The sequence below is a fragment of the Scardinius erythrophthalmus genome (genome assembly GCF_964197995.2).
Source record: "Scardinius erythrophthalmus genome assembly, chromosome: 17".
NCBI classification, from domain to species: Eukaryota; Metazoa; Chordata; class Actinopteri; order Cypriniformes; family Leuciscidae; genus Scardinius; species Scardinius erythrophthalmus.
This window is the reverse complement of record NC_138237.1, coordinates 37,005,884-37,024,734: the sequence shown is the minus strand read 5'-3', so window position 1 is coordinate 37,024,734 and position 18,851 is coordinate 37,005,884. Positions and strand designations below refer to the sequence as shown.

At 38.3% G+C, this 18,851-nt stretch overlaps 1 protein-coding gene across 1 annotated transcript in view; it reads right to left on the bottom strand.

The window, feature by feature from the left end:
- Window positions 1-18,851, bottom strand: part of cngk (cyclic nucleotide-gated potassium channel) — a 64,344-nt gene that overhangs the window by 16,729 nt on the left and 28,764 nt on the right. Inside the window, exons 3-10 of the mRNA XM_081390435.1 lie at window positions 9,279-9,558; window positions 9,095-9,194; window positions 8,789-8,874; window positions 6,901-6,985; window positions 4,469-4,643; window positions 4,224-4,388; window positions 3,954-4,100; window positions 3,808-3,867 (exon numbers count right to left, since the gene is read on the bottom strand). Coding sequence (XP_081246561.1) covers window positions 3,808-3,867; window positions 3,954-4,100; window positions 4,224-4,388; window positions 4,469-4,643; window positions 6,901-6,985; window positions 8,789-8,874; window positions 9,095-9,194; window positions 9,279-9,558 — 1,098 coding nt within the window. The remainder of the gene's footprint in view (window positions 1-3,807; window positions 3,868-3,953; window positions 4,101-4,223; window positions 4,389-4,468; window positions 4,644-6,900; window positions 6,986-8,788; window positions 8,875-9,094; window positions 9,195-9,278; window positions 9,559-18,851) is intronic.

Here is an 18,851-nt window from a genome sequence, read left to right as displayed (position 1 = left end):
TGCAGGCCAGTAGGCCTGTACATTATTATTTAATGTACACATGAGTGGGGTCAAGTTAAATATTTTAGTTTGAATTTTATTTTATTCTGTGCATTGTTGCAATGTGCTAAATAAATATTTGCATAATTTGTAATTGATTTATTCTTTGAAACTTTAATATTAATTTATGCAATTGCAATGCCTTGATTTTAGTAAAGTTAGTACAGTCATAGCCATAAATGCAATGGTACTAATAATTGGCATTATTTCTTTCGGTGTTTCGGTTTTCGGCCTTGGTTTACTCTTTTTCGGTTTTCGGTTTCGGACAAGAATTTTCATTTCGGTGCATCCCTAAAAAAAAATCATCGCTGTCTGTTGCATGGAGACTATGCTAAGGTTTCATTTTGAAATTCTCGTCGGCGAAATATTCTATATTTAACTGTTTAAATATATCACATTTGCAATTGTGCACGGGAAAACGGCACTCTTGCTCATGTAATATTAATATTCTAATTTATAACATAATATATATATATATATATATATATATATATATATATATATATATATAAAACAAAAACTAATTTGGGGACCTATAACTGCACACATCACGCACTGATGAAAATGCGATGAAAAAGTGAAAGCAAATGCGACGTCAGCTCACAGTGCTTCGTACATCGTTAAAACGATTACAATATCATCATAGACAATACATATCGCACAATCCTAAGCACATAAAGAATGAACTTACAATTGAACTGACATTTACCAACTTTCTTCTCCCTCTCTCCTCTCGCGTGCAGGAGACAGATGTAGGCTAATGCTGCCGCGAATGACGCAAAATGTCACGTGAACAAGCAAATCCACAAAGATAGAATAATGAAAAATAATCCGTACGGCACACTAATTAGATAGTTTTAATTTGGAAAGCATTTAGATACGTCTAAGTCAAAGAGTCATCTAAACTTTAAGACCTTTCATACGTAAAAATAAGACTTTAAGACTTTTCATGGGCTTACATTTTAAAAATCTGATTTAAGACTTTATAAGGATCCGCGGGAACCCTGTATATATGTTTTCAGTTTGAAACTAGCATTTTAGACTAAAATATTTTTAGTAGGGATGTCCCGATCCGATCCACGGCATCGGTATCGTGCCGATACTGGCCCAAAACGCTAGATCGGATATCGGAGGGGAGAAAAAAAATTATCCGATACCTATGATCCGATACCCATTAGGGGTGGAACGGTACGTATTCGTACTGAACGTACGTTCGGTGCATGGATTTACACAGAGAATACACGGTATAAAAATAAATAAATCTCGCGTGCACATTAATTAATGTAATACGAAACTAACGTTACTGTTAGATACGCGCATATGCGGGTTCTTTAGGGACAACCAGAGCCATAGAGAGAAAGAGTTGCGACACTCCCATAGACCTCCATTGTAAACTTTTAACCGCCCACTTCCGGGATTTGAAGAGCGGAATAGTTCTAAACACTGTCATTTTGGCGTTGGACACCATTCACTTACATTGCTGCGCGTCGAGTTGTTCCAGAGTTAAGTTGTTGAAATATCGACCTCTTTTGAATTGTCAACTGTATATTTTGTATCAGAGGCCCTTTGCGATGCTTATACTGGTCTTCATTTGTACATGCACAGCGTAATTATTTATATTTTATGTTAGTTGTTTCAACCAATTTTCAAGCACTGCCTGCTAACTTAGCTAGTTAGCTAGCGCGACTTCGTCAGTTAAGAGTTCGGTAATGAATCGCTGCCACCTTTATAGCAACTTTTATTTAATTTATTTTTTGGGGATATACTAACTTTTCATTATGTTTTATTGTCTTGAGTGAAGCGGCTTGTGAGAACAATGCTGGACCTCTAGGATTGTTATGGCCATCACCAGTGTGTCTGTTTCATGGATCACCTGCCCCTGATTTTTGCTTTTTTTTGTTCACACAAGCACACATTTTTGTTGTCTGTCATTGTTTAATAAAAATAGTTTATTTGAAAACCTTCATTTGTATCAGCAATGCTTATAAATTCGTTTTTAATCTGTTATAGTTTTGATAATGTGTATGGCTTAATATTAAAATAATATTCTTAGTCTTAACATGATAATGTTTCACGTTGTGGTCCTGGGGTGGCCACTTTCATTAGAAGAAGTGAGCTAGCTTAAGCGAACTCTGAACGGACCGCCACGGCAGACCTCTTTGCGTGATCACGAAGGTAATGGCTGAATCAAAATTTATAAGCAAAATCACGGGAATCAATAACCTAATACAGCCCAGTTGTGCTAAAATAAATATCATGAGACGTCCATCATCAGATGAATGATATGGAAAAGTTAAGTTAGAGCCGCTAAAGACATGCGAACATGAACACTAAGCTTTTCCCTCCAAAAATATAGCCTAAAACTTGTCTCCAAATGCAAAACTGACATTAACAAAATGCAATAACAGCTGAAAAAGTACTTGGGGTGTGTTTTATTTTATATTTACCGTTCAATAATGCAATCGCTGCTGTCTGTCCCATAGAAGAACATGACAGCCAGCGTATGTTTTAGAACTATTGGGGCTTACATGAACCACGTGACAGCCATAGCGGCGACATCAAAGAGTGTCGCAACTCTTTCTCTCTATGGCTCTGGGGACAACTAATCTGTAGCCCGCCTTAGCTCTGAACGCGCGTCTATATCGCTTCAAACGCTCACTTTATCATTATACGCGCGTGGCGCATCCTATTCGCTTTGGACGCGCGAATGGATTCAAACTGTTCAAGCATCGAACTAGACGCGATAGACGCAAATTTGACGCGATAGACGCAAATTTGACGCTCTATTCGCGTTTTGGTGTGAACGCAGCAAAATGAACAGGCTGCGATGTCAAGATTGCAATGCTGGTGTGTGTGTGTGTGTGTGTCAGAGAGAGAGGCACGGGCGCGATCGAACAGTGGAAACAAAAAAACATACTCCGTCATTTTCATACAGGACATCATTAAAACTGGAAAAAGTGTTTAGCCTACTTATATTTGTGTAAAACCCAACATTGTGCTTTTGTCAAACTGTAAACTCTTGTCAAACTGTAACTGTCACCCAACCAAAATCACACACACACACACACACACACACACACACACACACACACACACACACACACACACACGCACACGCTGTTTAAAAGCAAAAATGATCTCATCTTTTTGGACATTCATCATTGCATTGGTTTTCATTTCTTGTCCTAAAACAGAGCACTAATCTGTTTATTTTTAAGTTACACATTCTACATTGAATAAAAAAGAAAATCAAATGTGTTTTTAAAAGTAGTATTATTTTATACAGAAATAAATTATTTATAATTCAGATGAGAATAAAGTTAAAGTTAATTAAAATTTAAAGGAAACAAATATATTGATCTGAAATATAGCAAATTAATTTTAAATTCATTCAGGTTACCAAACATATCTCAAGGTCTTTTGAATAAAGGCTGGCAGTCTTTCATTATCAACTGTTGTTGTGGACTATATACTGGAGAAGTATTTGTTCTCCATTTGAGTGAGATGTTTTTAAGTGGCTAATTGAGGAAAGTGCTTCCATTATATTTTATTATTAGTAGTATTAGTTCAAGAATAAAATAAAAATATCGGATTGATATCGGTATCGGCAAATAGCCAAAGCTGCGGCATCGGTATCGGTATCGGAAGTGAAAAAGTGGTATCGGGACATCCCTAATTTTTAGGATATAATAATTCAGTATATTTTAAACTATGATATTTTAGTAAATCATATATAGAATATTGAGAACATGGATCTGAGCGTCATACCTCTCCAAACAATGTACCAGGTAGCAGTTTTGCTATCTCATCCCCATTCTCCCTTAGAACCTGAAAAATAGAGCAAATGAGTTCAGAAAACCTTGTACTTCAAAACTTACTAAATCATTGTACTCAGAGACTTATGTTAGGCATACCTGTAGATGTCCATGCTTAATGTAATACATATTTTGATTAATTTGTCCAGTTTCAGCCAGAATTTGTCCAGGACTGTACATGTAGGTTTTTAATTTCAGTGACAAAGCCTCTTTAAAGCCTGAATATGTGTCTCTGAACAACTTGGCCTAGAAAGATGGATAACCACTTTATGATATACATGAAAAAGTCTTTGTAATTGTATCAACAGTTAATCAAAAACATTATTATTATGTGCTATTATGGCCTGAGACAATTTATTAATTACTCACCTTTTTAATCAGAGATTTGTGACACCAACTTGAAACATCTGTACGCAGGACAAATGGGAGATCATCCAGGAGTCCTTGAATGACACGACCCCTGTGGTGGTACCAAAGATCGTAATAATAGTCGTGCACCCACGTCTGGATTTTCTCTGGCAATTCCATATGCCTCTTTGATTAAAAGGGGAAAATAAAGATAAAATTACTAGTAGAAATGACAGATGAAAGTCTAAAATCTTCTTATTACAAACCATATAGTGATGAACAGCCTCCATTCTATGGTAGAATCTTCCTCTTTGTGCCATCATGTTGCCTATAACTGAGCTCATATCAGACATGCTGATTCCAAAGGCAAGAAATCCAACCACCATCGCAAGTGATGCAACTGTGGCCTCTTCCAAATTTGTGGCATGTATATCTCCAAAGCTGTTCAATATATTTAATGAGACAATATGATGAAATAATGTCTTTTAACGAGAAAAGATACAATACTCGAGGTTAACAGTTAATCCTGGGTATTCATAAGCTGCTGATTCACACTGCACATTCCTAAACCCTGGTTTAAAGTCCTTATTTTCATATTTGCTGTTACTGACTGGACAAATGCAGCACGTGACCTGTTTACTTAAAGGCTCTAGCATTGCGTGTACTCATATTACACATTGCTGACTGTAATATCAAGGAAGGTTTTTTAATTGAATTTTTCAAACTATAAAAGTAAGAATGAAACGGTCTCTTCTTCACTCGTTTCTTCACGCATTTTCCATCGCCATTTGACATTTTTCCTATCATATACAGAAACGACTGTTTATATACATTGCAGTGTTTCCATGACTGCCCAAAGCGTGTAAATATAAGACATACGATTCGTTGTCGGTTGCTAAGCATCTAGTTACATTCTAACACCGCATCGTTTCACACTGTACAAGTTTGGCACCGCAATGCGGAGTTAACACCGCTAACCCAACATCTAAATTACAAATGTAAAACGCTCCTTTACCCAGGGTTAAAAGCGATGTTTAGAACAACGATAACGTTAAAGTTAAGCGCTGTGTCAAAAGCCCTTTTATGTTAATATGAGAAGTATAAAAATATTTGCTGTTCATTATGAAGATGTGGCAGGACAGATTAGACTGTGTTGGGCTGCCAGATGACGCAAACATCGACATTTTGCGTCATCGGAGGATTTTCTGGCCAGAGGCTAAAGACTACAGCCAGTAGAAGGCGTTGTTCCGCATGTTTTCAACCCGCCCATAGAGGGCGGGATCTCACTCACAGAATGTACACACAGTGTCAGCTTTGGAAGCTAAGCTAGCAGGCTCTTGTTCTGTGGAGAAAACTGAGTAGTAGGAGAAAGCTGAATAGTAGGAGAAAGCTGAGTAGTAGGGGTTCCCATCCTCCTTTTCCCGGACTTGTCCGGCGGGCGAGATCGTTCAAAATGTCCGGGATTCAGCTTTTGCTTTCTGCAGTCGCCATTCATTGTTTACATGCACACCTCTTGTTTCAATCTAGCTGAATTCATTCCGATTGGTGAGTCTGAATGTAGTGTTTACATGAACGCTAAACAAGTGATTGGTTGATTTGCGTTTTACCATTGCTAAGAAAATTCCCGCTCCTCCGTGAGAGATACGAGACCGGCGCGTCTCAGTAATGACACCACCGGCCTCGCGCCGTTCTCCCGCGGCCGTCAGCCTCGTCCCTGCTCGCCACAGTAAACATAATGAATGGCGACTGTAGAACGCAAAAGCCGAATCCCGGACATTTTGGGCTATCTCGAAATCACGGGCAAACTCGTCACGGAGACTCACTAAGTTAGTAGCCTCAACTGCGCTCTCTAACCGGTAGGAGTGGCCTCCTAGGGCAGCGAAGCAAGTGCATTCTGGGAGTTGTTGTCTTTCATCCACATAAGCCAAAAATACATTTTCTGGCTTTTCTCAGTCTAGAAAGCCCCGAATTCAAAAATGTCTTCACAGAGGTGAAGTATCCCTTTAAGAATGCATTTGAATTTTTTCCTTATCTTGCATTTCGTGATTCATGTCCTTTACATCATTGTTCTGAACTGGTTTGCCCATGGGACCCATATTAAACCGTGACCCACTGATCCTGATGAACAGAATGAACATAAAACCTGCATGCAAATCCCAGCAAACACACGAAGTACCAGTTACGTGATTTTTTGTATTTTACTTTTATTTCATTTCATGACGTACTAATTGACAACGCAACTACGGCGTCGCATGCGCACAATTTTTTTTTTTTTTTTTTTTTTATATTAATGAAAAGTCTATTAGTCTGTAGAAAGTATATTTAAAGATTTTTTTTTTTAATCAATTTCTTGTAGAACTTTTCACATTACATTAAGGGATTGTTCGCCCAAACGTGACAATTCAGAGTGGTGACAGAATTAGTTTTTGGGTTAAATTAATTTGAGGAGTAAATGTGTGAATGGTCATGAAAATAATGTCACAAATTTATTTATTTTAAAAAGATGCATAAATCTTCCCTATAATACTTGCATCCGTGTTTCATATCACTGCTTTGAATATCTTGTTATGATATGATTTACAACTGATTCTTTTTAAAAAGCCAAAGAAAAACTATTTTAGAAAATATATAAGATAATTCAATAAAGGTCAAATACTGTAGCACACTGTATATAGCAAATAACAATGACAATTCTCACCCTATGGAGCACAGTGTAACGGTTGACCAGTAAAACGATGTAGCATAGAACTCCATGTCTGTAACTCCTGTCGTATTGGCTGAAACTGTAGGAAAAAAACATGGCATTTAAATATCATCATCCAGAAACATGTCACAGGGAGATTTAAAAGGGACCCATTATGCCCCTTTTTACAGTATAAGTCTCAGGTGTCCCTAGAATGTGTCTGTGAAGTTTCAGCTCAAAATACCCCACAGATCATTTATCATACCATGTTGTAAATTCCCATTTTTGAGTAAAAAAAAAAAAAGAAAAAAAAAAAAGAGTAATATATTTTAATATATTATATATACGGGTAATGATGAGGTGAGTGCCAGTATTCACTGCCACGCCTCTCGTTCATGCCCGCTCCACGCGTGGCGATCAAACGGACAGGGCGCCGCTACCGAGAGCAGTTAGTCACTCCGTGAATCATGCCAGTTGTTTGTTTTCTTATCTCGGTTGTTTTGTCATATGTTATGCTGCCATAATACGCCATTAATTGATACTATAAATATATTTCCAGGCTAATTAAATCCGCACGCACTACCACAATGTTTTTATTGTCTGCTTGATCAGTAACGTTCTCTACGTTAAAAAACTTAAAAGTTTATAAAGACAGCTTATATTTTACAGGTTTATTTCCTTTATCGGCAAGAGCTACTTATGTCAGAAAGGGAGAGAGAGTTTCTGGTGGTCAATGAAGAAGGAAATGGAATATTAACATTGTTGCTGTTTAATTACAATGGCTAATCCATCATGGCCGAGAAAATTAATCGTAAGTAAAGGTTTTAATCACAGGTTAGAATTCTAAACCCTGATTTGTTAATCTGTATTCAAAATTAAATGGTGCAACACAACTCGATTTAAAATCAAATTCAGATCAACAAATCCTTGGTTAGCTCTAAACTTTACTTAATTTACTCCTGATTGGTGTAACCCATAATATATTAACGTTACACTGCTAAAAATAGATGATATCTCTAAATTTAAACATTGTTGGAAACATTTGGGATAATGTTAGTACAAAAGTCAACAAAAAATATAACATTGTTCTAGTGGTTTCTGGATATTTTAATCCAAAGATCTTACATATAGTGCCTTTGAAGGAACACGCCGACTTTTTGGGACTTTAGCTTATTCACCGTATCCCCTAGAGTTAGATTAGTCCATACATACCCTTTTCATCTCTGCACGTACCGTAACTGTCTGACGCACCCACCGCTAGCCTAGCTTTGCAAAAAGACTGGAGGTCGAAGCACTTCTGCAGAGTGATTTACTCCAACTCTGAGCAAACTCTCTGCTCCTCACCACGGGGCTTCTCAGGCGCTGCGAGCAAATCACTCCGCCCAAGTAGCAGTGCTTCGCCTTCTGAGAATATAGTTCCCAGTATGTGTACGGTTAGAAGATGGCTGTGTCTCATGTGACCTTGTTATTTGTACATGCTGTGACTATACAAATCATAACATGTAAATAGGAAAATGTTGGCGTTATTTTGTCACTTATTGGGAGCAGTATGCTAGCTGGAGCCATTTACCTCCAGTCTTTGTGCTAAGCTAGGCTAGAGACAGAGTCAAACAGAGTTACGGCACGCACGGGGATGAGAAGGGTATGTATGGACTTCTCTAACTCTGGGGGATACGGTGAATAAGCTAAAGTCCCAAAAAGTCGGTGTGTTCCTTTAACATGGTGAAAAGGGGTAAGGTAAGAACTCATGTGAAATGTGCTTTTTTGAATTTGCCTAATAATTACATTTAATCGATTTTCAACAAAAATCTTCCATAGTGCAGTTGTAGTTTTTTGGCTCCCCTCTAAAAAAATAATGGCCTTTTTATGTTATTGGGAATGGAATGGGAAAAAAAACCCTTACAGTCTGGTAGCAGCTGCAACCAGTTATCCTGTTTGGGGCAATACCTGACCTGACCATCATAAGTTGCATCACATGCCTGATGAAACCTGAAGGAACAAGACAACATTACTTTTTAGCTGTGCGACGTTTTCTTTGAGATATCTTGGAATCAAAAATAACAAACCATTAAAAAAGAAAGAGAGAGAGAATGCTGCATTATTGATAAAGAAAAGTAAAACAGTTCTATGCCAATATCTTTGGATAAATCAAACAATGATGAAAAGGACCCTTTCAAGAGTAGAATATTTGTTCATTTATCAGGCTTACCAAAAGCAGGCTGAGGTCTGTATACACAGGACCATAATGGAAAACGATTTGAAAATCGTCAGATGAAGTTTGTTGGTGTCTGGTTCTTTACTGAACGAGGCTAGAAACAAACAAAAAACATTAACAGGTGAATATATCTGAATTGCATGATAAATTATATAAAGTATATAAATAAATAACTTACATATCATGCCAAACAATCTGAACACTCTCAGACATCTATTTGCATTCATAAACCTCAGCCCTGAGGTAGCTATTTTGACTGTTTCAAGTGGTAAAACAGACAAGAGATCCAATAAAAACCAAGTCCTGAGGTACTTTTTCCGGGCTCTTTTGGGGTCTGTTATAACCACTCCATGGATTTCATATCCAATGTAAAACCGTGAAATGATGTTAAGGATGAAGATCAAATCAAGACAGTATCTCGTGAAGATGAGTCCTGTGACAGTAGAGTTGAAAAACAGCTGAAAAAATGAATTAAAAACAAATTAGTTGTTATTTCAGATAGAGAACTAATTAACTACAGTGCTATGCATAAGTTTAGACACCCATGCTAAAGTTGACTAAAAAGAGGAATAAAAAATCATCTTTTGGAAATCGAACTTAATGCCTTAATTAAAAAAATTAGGAAAAATCCAACCTTTAAGGACACCAATTTTCTTTGTGAATGAATAATGTATCGTAAATTAATAAATGTTCTGCCTTAAAATACAGGGTGCATAAGTTTGGACACCCCTATGTTAAATTCCCATAGAGGCAGGCAGATTTTTATTTTTAAAGGCCAGTTACTTCATGGATCCAGGATACTATGCATCCTGATAAAGTTCCCTTGGCCTTTAGAATTAAAATAGCCCCACATCATCACATAGCCTTCACCATACCTAGAGATTGGCATGGAGTACTTTCCATAAGATCATCTCTCAATGCAAATCAAACTAGCTATAAGGCTAACTGAAATAAAACCATGCCAATCTCTGATCTCCTCTGGTCGACCTATATTGGTTTTTTGATGGCCGATGCCAATATCTTAGAGAGCAGGGTGGCCGATGGCCGATATTTATTTATTTATATACATATACATATACATATATATATATATATATATATATATATATATATATATATATATATATATATATATATATATATATATTAGGGCTGCATCTAACGATTATATTTGTTGTCGATTAATCTATCGATTATTTCTTCGATTAGTCGACTAATCTAACGATTATTTTTCCGATTAATCTAATGATTATTTTTGGGATTAGCTGATTTATCCATTGGCAAACTTTACAATAAATAAGTACAACAATATATCAGCTGTATTTTGAAGAGGGTAGTGCATCTGTATATTATTTTAACATGAAATCTATGAATGATGACAAAAAAAAATATTATTTCAGAAAGGGTAATTGTCGTTTTATTATGAAATATGCGAACAGGAAGCATTTTAAGCTTTATTTTTAACTAATGGTACTATTTCATAAAATGTAAGATACAGTCACAGGCCTATTTAGGAAATGTGTTTAATATAGTCTGTTATTAATTACCGTAGTGGGAGTATGATTTACTCAATTATCTTGTCCGAAAATGCACTTGTGTTTATCTGCAAAAAGATTCACATACACTAGATTGCAGCCTAGGCTACTGTTAATGTAAATATAACGTTAGTCGTTTGTTTTTAAAGTCTACATTAGTCCTGCGCGGGACGGATTTCTCCCTTAATAATTTCTAAAAAGCTGACATCTCAGTTCATCGCGATCTCACAAATCTCTGTTATTATAAATGAAACCGGCTGCACAATTAATCTTTCATAATCTACACTTTGTTTGCTATAATCAGATGATTTGCCAGTGTGCAGAATTCAGCACTGAACAAAAAGTCAATTTTGAGCGGTGAGGGGATTCTATAAATGCATCTGATTTGCGTTCAAGAAATCAACACATCTGTCTGTGATTGGCTACATTGTTCAACGCTGCAAACATGTTATAAATAGATAGAGACTCTGGCCTGTAAATCGTTTCTATTTTGTTTGTTATTGTTGCTTTTGTGCAACAGATGAATGACAATTTATTTGTTTATAGATGTTCAATTTATAGATAATTCTATTTTGCGGGAGTCTCGCGAATCGTTTTATTCTCCCGCAAGCACACACACACACGGGTGCATTACCACCCGCGCCCGCACTCAGCAATCAGATCATACATATATATATATGTATTTTAGGGCTGCACCGATATATCGGAATTATCGAAATATCGCAAATGTGCATATTGCGATATGCATATCGCAATGGTTTGCGATAAATAAACAATGTAATACTTCAAAAAGTTATTTATAGTTGAAGTTTTAGGTCGACGCAGATAGCATCTGACACGCGGATGTTAGTTGTGATATGCGTGCGTGTGCATGATAGCGTCCGCGTGCTCTGACGCAAGGAAATCAACAAGCCGTGACGCTCTCATAGCAAGCTAATCTGATAAGATACAGTGTTTCCCACAGATTAGAAAGCAATTTGTGGTGGTGGCGTGGCGTGACCCCGGCGCAGGGGTCGCGAGATGATTTCTATATAAAAAAAGTGGAAAACATATATAGGCCCTGTATATTTTCGTTGCAATTAATTTAACCCTTTCGCACGTACGATCACACCGGTGTGATCAGTCTAGGCTGGTCCCTGCAGTGTACGATCACACCGGTCAGTGTATGACGTGAAATTCAAATGTGCTCTCGCGCGTTGGCTGGCGCTGAGCCAGAGACAGGAGCGCTCAGAGCTGTCATCACAACTTTTCAGTGATTTCAACCACATAATGTTTATTTTAGGTTTCAGACATAAGTACTAAAAAAACAATACATTTAGATTTTTTAAAATACACACTGATGTCAAAGGAAGAGGCAATAATAACCCTTTCCATTATAATTAGACACGTTTTATTCATATCAGATACACTTTGTGTAAGTAACTTTAAAGGTCCCGTTGCATGCGATTCCATGTTTCAAAGTTTAGTTAGTGTGTAATGTTGTTGTTAGAGTATAAATAATATCTGTAAAATTATAACGCTCAAAGTTCAATGCCAAGCGAGATATTTTATTTAACAGAAGTTGACTACAAAAAACGGCTGGATTGGACTACACCCCTCTACTTCCTTCATTAGTGACATCACCAGAAGCGTGTTTTGACTAACCTCCGCCCACAGGAACACAGGCGTATTGAAAGCGAAATGTCAACAGACGTGGTTGATGTTTATCTATAATCGGATACCGCAAAAGTTTAATTCGAAGTTGTTAGTTTGCTCTGTCCATTTCACCACGGACTGTTTTTCTAACCTGGGATAATATCAAGCAGGCTTCTCTCAGCGTTTCATACTGACGAAGGGGACAATTTCAACTATATTCCAGCAAGCGGTAAGTAGTGATTTAATATGGAAGTAGCGATCAACTTCACATCGTTTCTCTTAGTAGGATGAAAATAATCTTACTTAAACTGTGATTAATATACAGAAAGCGATCAAAGAACAATCCCTTTCCAATCGTCCAAGCTGTCAATCAATCACACAGCGCAAGTTTATCTGGACACTTGCCAAAAACTCGTTATGAAATAAATGACGCTGTTACACTGCACAACGAAGCTCTTACTGTATTTATATGCCTCATGTTTGCATTGGTGAAATCATTAGTGAGTGCAGAAACTGCGTTGCAATGATAAGATCTTTTTTCACGCGATCAACAGGCTGTCATCTGCTCAACGCTCACTGCAATTTTTTATGTGATTGAAATAGATCTGAATACTTAAAAAACTTCTCACGATTCGTTAATCCCGATAGTTGTAATAGTAAAAACGTATAATAGCTGTAATAGTAAAAGTTTTCCAGATAGTTCCACATGTAATGCCAGATATTTCATATGCAAGCATATCAGCCAATCACAGCAGAGGGCGTTTACACTGAAGTCTCACAGCAGACACGCCCCTTCAAACAGAGTGTTCAAACCAGGGAATGAAATCAGGCTAGGAAATATGCCTTTTATTTCTAAATTATAACAAATTTTGATCTAAAAAACATACTAACATTATAAGGGCACCCCTGGAAACATGATAAAATAATAAAAATAATCCATGGAATGGGACCTTTAAAGTTTACTCTATTATTCTCCCAGTTCACCAGCCACTTACTTTTATATTTTGGGAGAAGTGGATGAATTCACGTGTTGTAAATCCAACACTTTTCTTTTCTATTCTATTCTCTGAACTGCGTCTGCGGCACAAACTAAAATATGGCGGCGCCCATCGCGCATACAGTTCAACTAACGCGATCGTTATAAAGGTGTTTAAACAACAAAACACTTCCACTTGCATATATTTGACAATCGGAATATCAGCTATTTCATGCCATATCTAACAAATTTGGGAATATTTTGAATAATAAAGGAAAAATGACAAAAGCAGATCATCATTCATTCAGCTCTGTTGTTGCTGCGGTATGTCAAATGACAAGCAATGACGCGTCACCATGGAAACCATAAAGTGACACATCTAAAATAACGGTCGCCTTGAAAAACTCATGCTGGGGGGTCAGCCAGAATATTTTAAACTTATGTGTGAAAGGATTAATTCAGTACTTGTTAAACGGTGTTTGCATAAAAGTCTAATACAAATAAAAAAATATAATATATATATTTTATAGATCCAGACATTACGAGATTACGTCAGCGTAAATCACAATCAAGTTACGTACGTATATCACGCGCAGCAACACAACGTGTCCCGCTGTTTGCTAAAGTTAAATGTGTTTGGAGGACAAATAATACTGCTTTAAAATGAAACTGTGGTTAATATCCACAACAGAAAAACCGAGAGGGGGAGAAAAGTCTCATGTGCCACAGGTGAGGCCGGTTGATGGTGCGAAGACTGCAGTTGCGGAGGGAACATCCGAGAGGGCATCGGAGGTCAGTGATGGTGAGCCGCAAGAAATGCCCTCCACTTCTGCTAAGGGTGGAGCCCGCCAAGCCCATCACTCGGACCCGGCTTACTCCAAATCAAGAAAATACAGAGAGGAATTTATTAAGTATGGATTTGTGTGTCAGTTCGTAAACGGAGTACAACATCCCCAGTGTGTAGTGTGCTCTGAAGTCCTTGCTCACGAGAGTCTTAAGCCGGTAAAAATGCAAAGACATCTGAACACTAAACATCCCAATCTCGCTGCTAAACCTATCGAGTTTTCCGCAGAGAAGAGGGAGAGTTACGAGGGCAAAAGAAACTCCTAACTACACAGACAACAATCCCCACTAAAGCTCAGAGGGCTTCCTATGAAGTGGCATATTTAATTGCACAGACTAAAAAGCCTCACACGATAGGTGAAACTTTAATCAAGCCAGGGGCAATAGCCATGAGTCGGATTATGCATGGTGATAAGCAGGCCGCTGAGCTCCAACGGGTGCCGCTCTCAGACGGGACTGTAGCCCGCTGCATCAGTGACATTGGACATCAAACGTCAACTCATTGACGCAGTGAAAAAACAGAGTTTCTAATTATTGGACAAAAAACTTCCTCACGTAATAATCTAGAATACTGTCTAACACTTGATGGCTGCTCTGTTAAGTCTTCGTCGTCGGTTAGGAACCTGGGTGTGCTCTTTGATACCAATCTTTCATTTGAAAGTCACGTGTCTAGTATCTGTAAAACTGCATTTTTCCATCTTAAAAATATATCTAAATTACGTCATATGCTCTCATTGACAAATGCGGAACAATTAGTTCATGCGTTCATGACCTCAAGGCTAGATTATTGTAATGCTCTACTGGGTGGTTGCCCTGCACGCTTAATAAACAAACTACAGCTGGTTCAAAACGCAGCAGCTCGAGTTCTTACCAGAACCAGGAAGTATGACCATATTAGCACAGTTCTGTCAAAACTGCACTGGCTCCCTATTAAACATCGCATAAATTTTAAAATATTGCTGATTACTTACAAAGCACTGAATGGTTTAGCTCCGCAGTACTTGAGCGAGCTCTTAACGCATTATAGTCCGTCACGTCTATTACGATCTCAAAATTCCGGCCAGTTGATTATACCTAGAATATCAAAATCCACTGCTGGCGGTAGATCCTTTTCCTATTTAGCACCAAAACTCTGGAACAGTCTTCCTACCATTGTCCGGGAAGCAGACACACTCTGTCAGTTCAAAGCCAGATTAAAGACACATCTCTTTGACCTAGCTTTCACATAATACATTATAGACTTCTATAATTTAATGTTATGCTGCATAGATTAGGTCAGCCGGAACCGGGAACACTTCCCAAAAATCCTGATGTACTCGTTACATCATGAGAAGAATGGCATCTACGCTAATTTTAGTGTCTGTGTTTATCCCAAGGTTTTCCCGCAGCCTGCCGGATCCAGGCCGTATCCAGATCTGACGAAGGACCTTCACCTGGACCGATGACAACGCAGTGCTGAAGTGCCAACTAGTCTCTCCCTATGGAGGATCCCACTACCACTCTACAGATAAGGCGTTGTCGGGAAAATTCGTCTTGCGGTCCTACCCCAAAGCAACAAATAAAATAAAATTCCTTATCAAAATTTATAAGGAAAGACAAGTATTTTGTTTAGGCTTGGCTTGTAGGGAATTCCAAACCTGCGTATATTCTAACGCACATAACTATAGAACCCATTCTAAATGCGCATGTGACTGCCATCAGCGTTTCTCGCAGGTTCGCGTTTAGAGTCTGTGTAGAGAGAATGGTGTCGTCTTAGCGGCCCCTAGTTTAATGACAAGTGATCGTTGCGACGGAACCAAATCAATTAAAACTAAGTTTGGATGGAAATAACTTAACTCTGCTGTAAAGCCGAAACAATCTCTGTTACCTTAAATTATACGCTTATCTCTGTAAAGCTGCTTTGAGACAATCTACATTGTTAAAAGCGCTATATAAATGAAGATGACTTGACTTGACTTGAAAGGAGGGAAGTATTCGTTACAATTGGATGAGTCCACCGACGTCTCCAATTCCGCCCAGCTCCTAGTTTTTGTCAGGTACATTTTTGAGGGGAAGCTTAACGAGGAAATGCTGTTTTGCATGCCGCTGGAGGGAACGTGCACTGGTGAGGACATTTTTAACAAACTGGACTGCAATCTAAAAGAAGAGGGTCTTGTCAGTGTGCACAGATGGTGCAGGCGCAATGCTCGGAAAAAAGAAGGGTTTAAAAGCACGAGTCCTACAAGTGGCACCTCATGTCATTTTTACTCACTGCATCATACACAGAGAAGCCCTCGCATGTAAAACACTGAACCCTGAGTTAAAACACGTTCTTGACACTGCAGTAAAAATGGTCAATCACATTAAATCACGACCACTTAACACGAGATTGTTTTCAACACTCTGCAATGAAATGGGATCAGAGCACCAGGGCCTGCTGCTCCACACAGAAGTCCGCTGGCTATCGCGGGGCAATGTGCTGAGCCGTCTGTATGAGCTGCGAGATGAGGTGCGCATTTTCCTCACTAACCAAAGATCTCCTCTCGCCGAGCACCTCACTGATCCTGGCTGGGTTACAAAGCTGGCTTATTTGTCATCTATATTTGAAAAACTGAACGGACTTAACATGTCACTGCAGGGCGAAAACACAAGCATCCTGTCTCTTAATGATAAAGTGCAGGCATTTGTGCGCAAAGTGGAGCGCTGGAGAGAACGGGTGGAAACTGGGCGCATAGACATGTTCACCAAATTAGACGAATTCCTCGAGGAAAATACATTGAGTGTAAATATGGTCAGGGAGTCTATTACTGACCATCTCCAATCCCTTCTGGATCATTTTAACAAGTACTTTCCAGAGGAAGGTACGCAAGAAAAACACGATTGGATTCGATCCCCTTTCACTGCCACCGCAAACCATCTGACGTGTGACACGGAGGACGCGCTGATTGAACTTTCATCTGATCGAACCTTGAGGACACGTTTTGATTCAAAAACGCTGGACGAGTTCTGGATTTCGGTGAAGGATGAGTACCCGCAGCTTTCCAAAGCCGCTTTGGATACACTGATGCCATTTGGATCAACTTATTTATGCGAGAAGACTTTCTCCGCACTGGCTTACATAAAAAATAAACATAGATCGCGTCTTAACGTGGAAGATGATCTCCGTGTTGCCATCTCCAAAACTAAACCCAGACTGGATCTTCTTTGCTCAGCGCACAGCGCGCACCCATCACATTAAAGTGGTTCCCAAACCTGTCCCTAACTACACAGGCTATGTCTCTGTAGATTAGTTATGCCTGCAGGGTCCTGTATTAATTCCGTTTTTATATTGGGAAATATAACACAATTCTGAATGTATTAAGAATGTAACATACTTTCTAGCCATACAGTCAGCTGTGTGTGTGTGTGTGTGTGTGTGTGTGTGTGTGTGTGTGTGTGTGTGTGTGTGTGTGTGTGTGTGTGTGTGTGTGTGTGTGTGTGTGTGTGTGTGTGTGTGCGCGCGTGTACCTGCTGTATCAAAGTAACTAAACACATGAACTGAGGTCAAAACATCAGAGTCTTATGGCTAGTGAAAATATTCTTTTGTCTGTAAATATTGTTACAGTCATAGTTTAATGAAAGTAGTTCTGATATAGTCTTTTAAAACAGTTGAACAAATGAAATGTAACTGGGTGACACAATGTCCTCTGAATTACTGCCCTCTTCATAGTTAAAAAAATGCAAATAGTCTTATCCGTTTGATCAAGTTATCGGTCAGTTCTGCTTTAGAACAAAGGAAAGATATTATGTGTGTTTGTAGAATTAGACGTTTCAATATGTCTGTTTTAACCCTCTGAGGTCGGCCGTATTTTCTTCACATTGTAGCTCTATAAACTTAAATTACTCCGTCATTTATGATCATACAGAAAAAAGAAATATAAAAAAATAATCTGTGATATTTTTACTTTTGTAGGTGTCCACTTACAATCAAATCAAAACATTGTGCTTTTGTAAAATAAAGAAAATAAACAGGGTGTGTGTTCTGCCTCTCTGTCGCGGTGAACTTTTTTTTCTTGAGCACGTCTATAAACTGAAACAAAACTCAGCGAATACTTTATAACCATTTAAGTGTGTACTTTTAAATGATCGGATTCAAACTGAAAACAAATATTCTCTGTTTAAGTAATTTGTATAAAACCAACAAGATGTCCAGCTTCTCAAACGCGTCCTAATTATTTTTTAATTTGAACACGCCCACTCGCGCAAAAGAGATTCACATGCAAATCTCCACATGGAATGCGAACGCGCTCGTTACCTCAGAAACAAAACACCAAAACACTTCACAAGTCTCTGCTTTTCGTCGAGTTTGAAAGACGCGCCGTGAGCTTACATTGGAATTACCTCAGAAGAAGAAGAACGCGATTTGAAGACAAGAAAGAAGTAAGGTTAGAAATTCTTACATATTAGTTAGTTTGTTACACATTGCAGTTGAGCTGTTGCTAGATATTTGGTGAATATTATATTTAGACCCGTGTTTACTGTTACTGTGTTTGTGGATATCTGCTCAAATGTAGATATGTGTATGGTAACCATAATGTTTTATATTTGAGCGCGATCGCGTTTGAATGTATCATATTTGGATCGCAATCGCGTTTGAAAAGCACCAAACGGCTTCATGTTTTTACTATTATCTCATTTCATATCATCATAACGAATGGAAACATTTGAAGTAACATGATCAGGGTTTTTCCTGCATAGAGAATTATGAGGCGGCCGCCTCCGTCAAATTTCGTGCCGCCTCCGG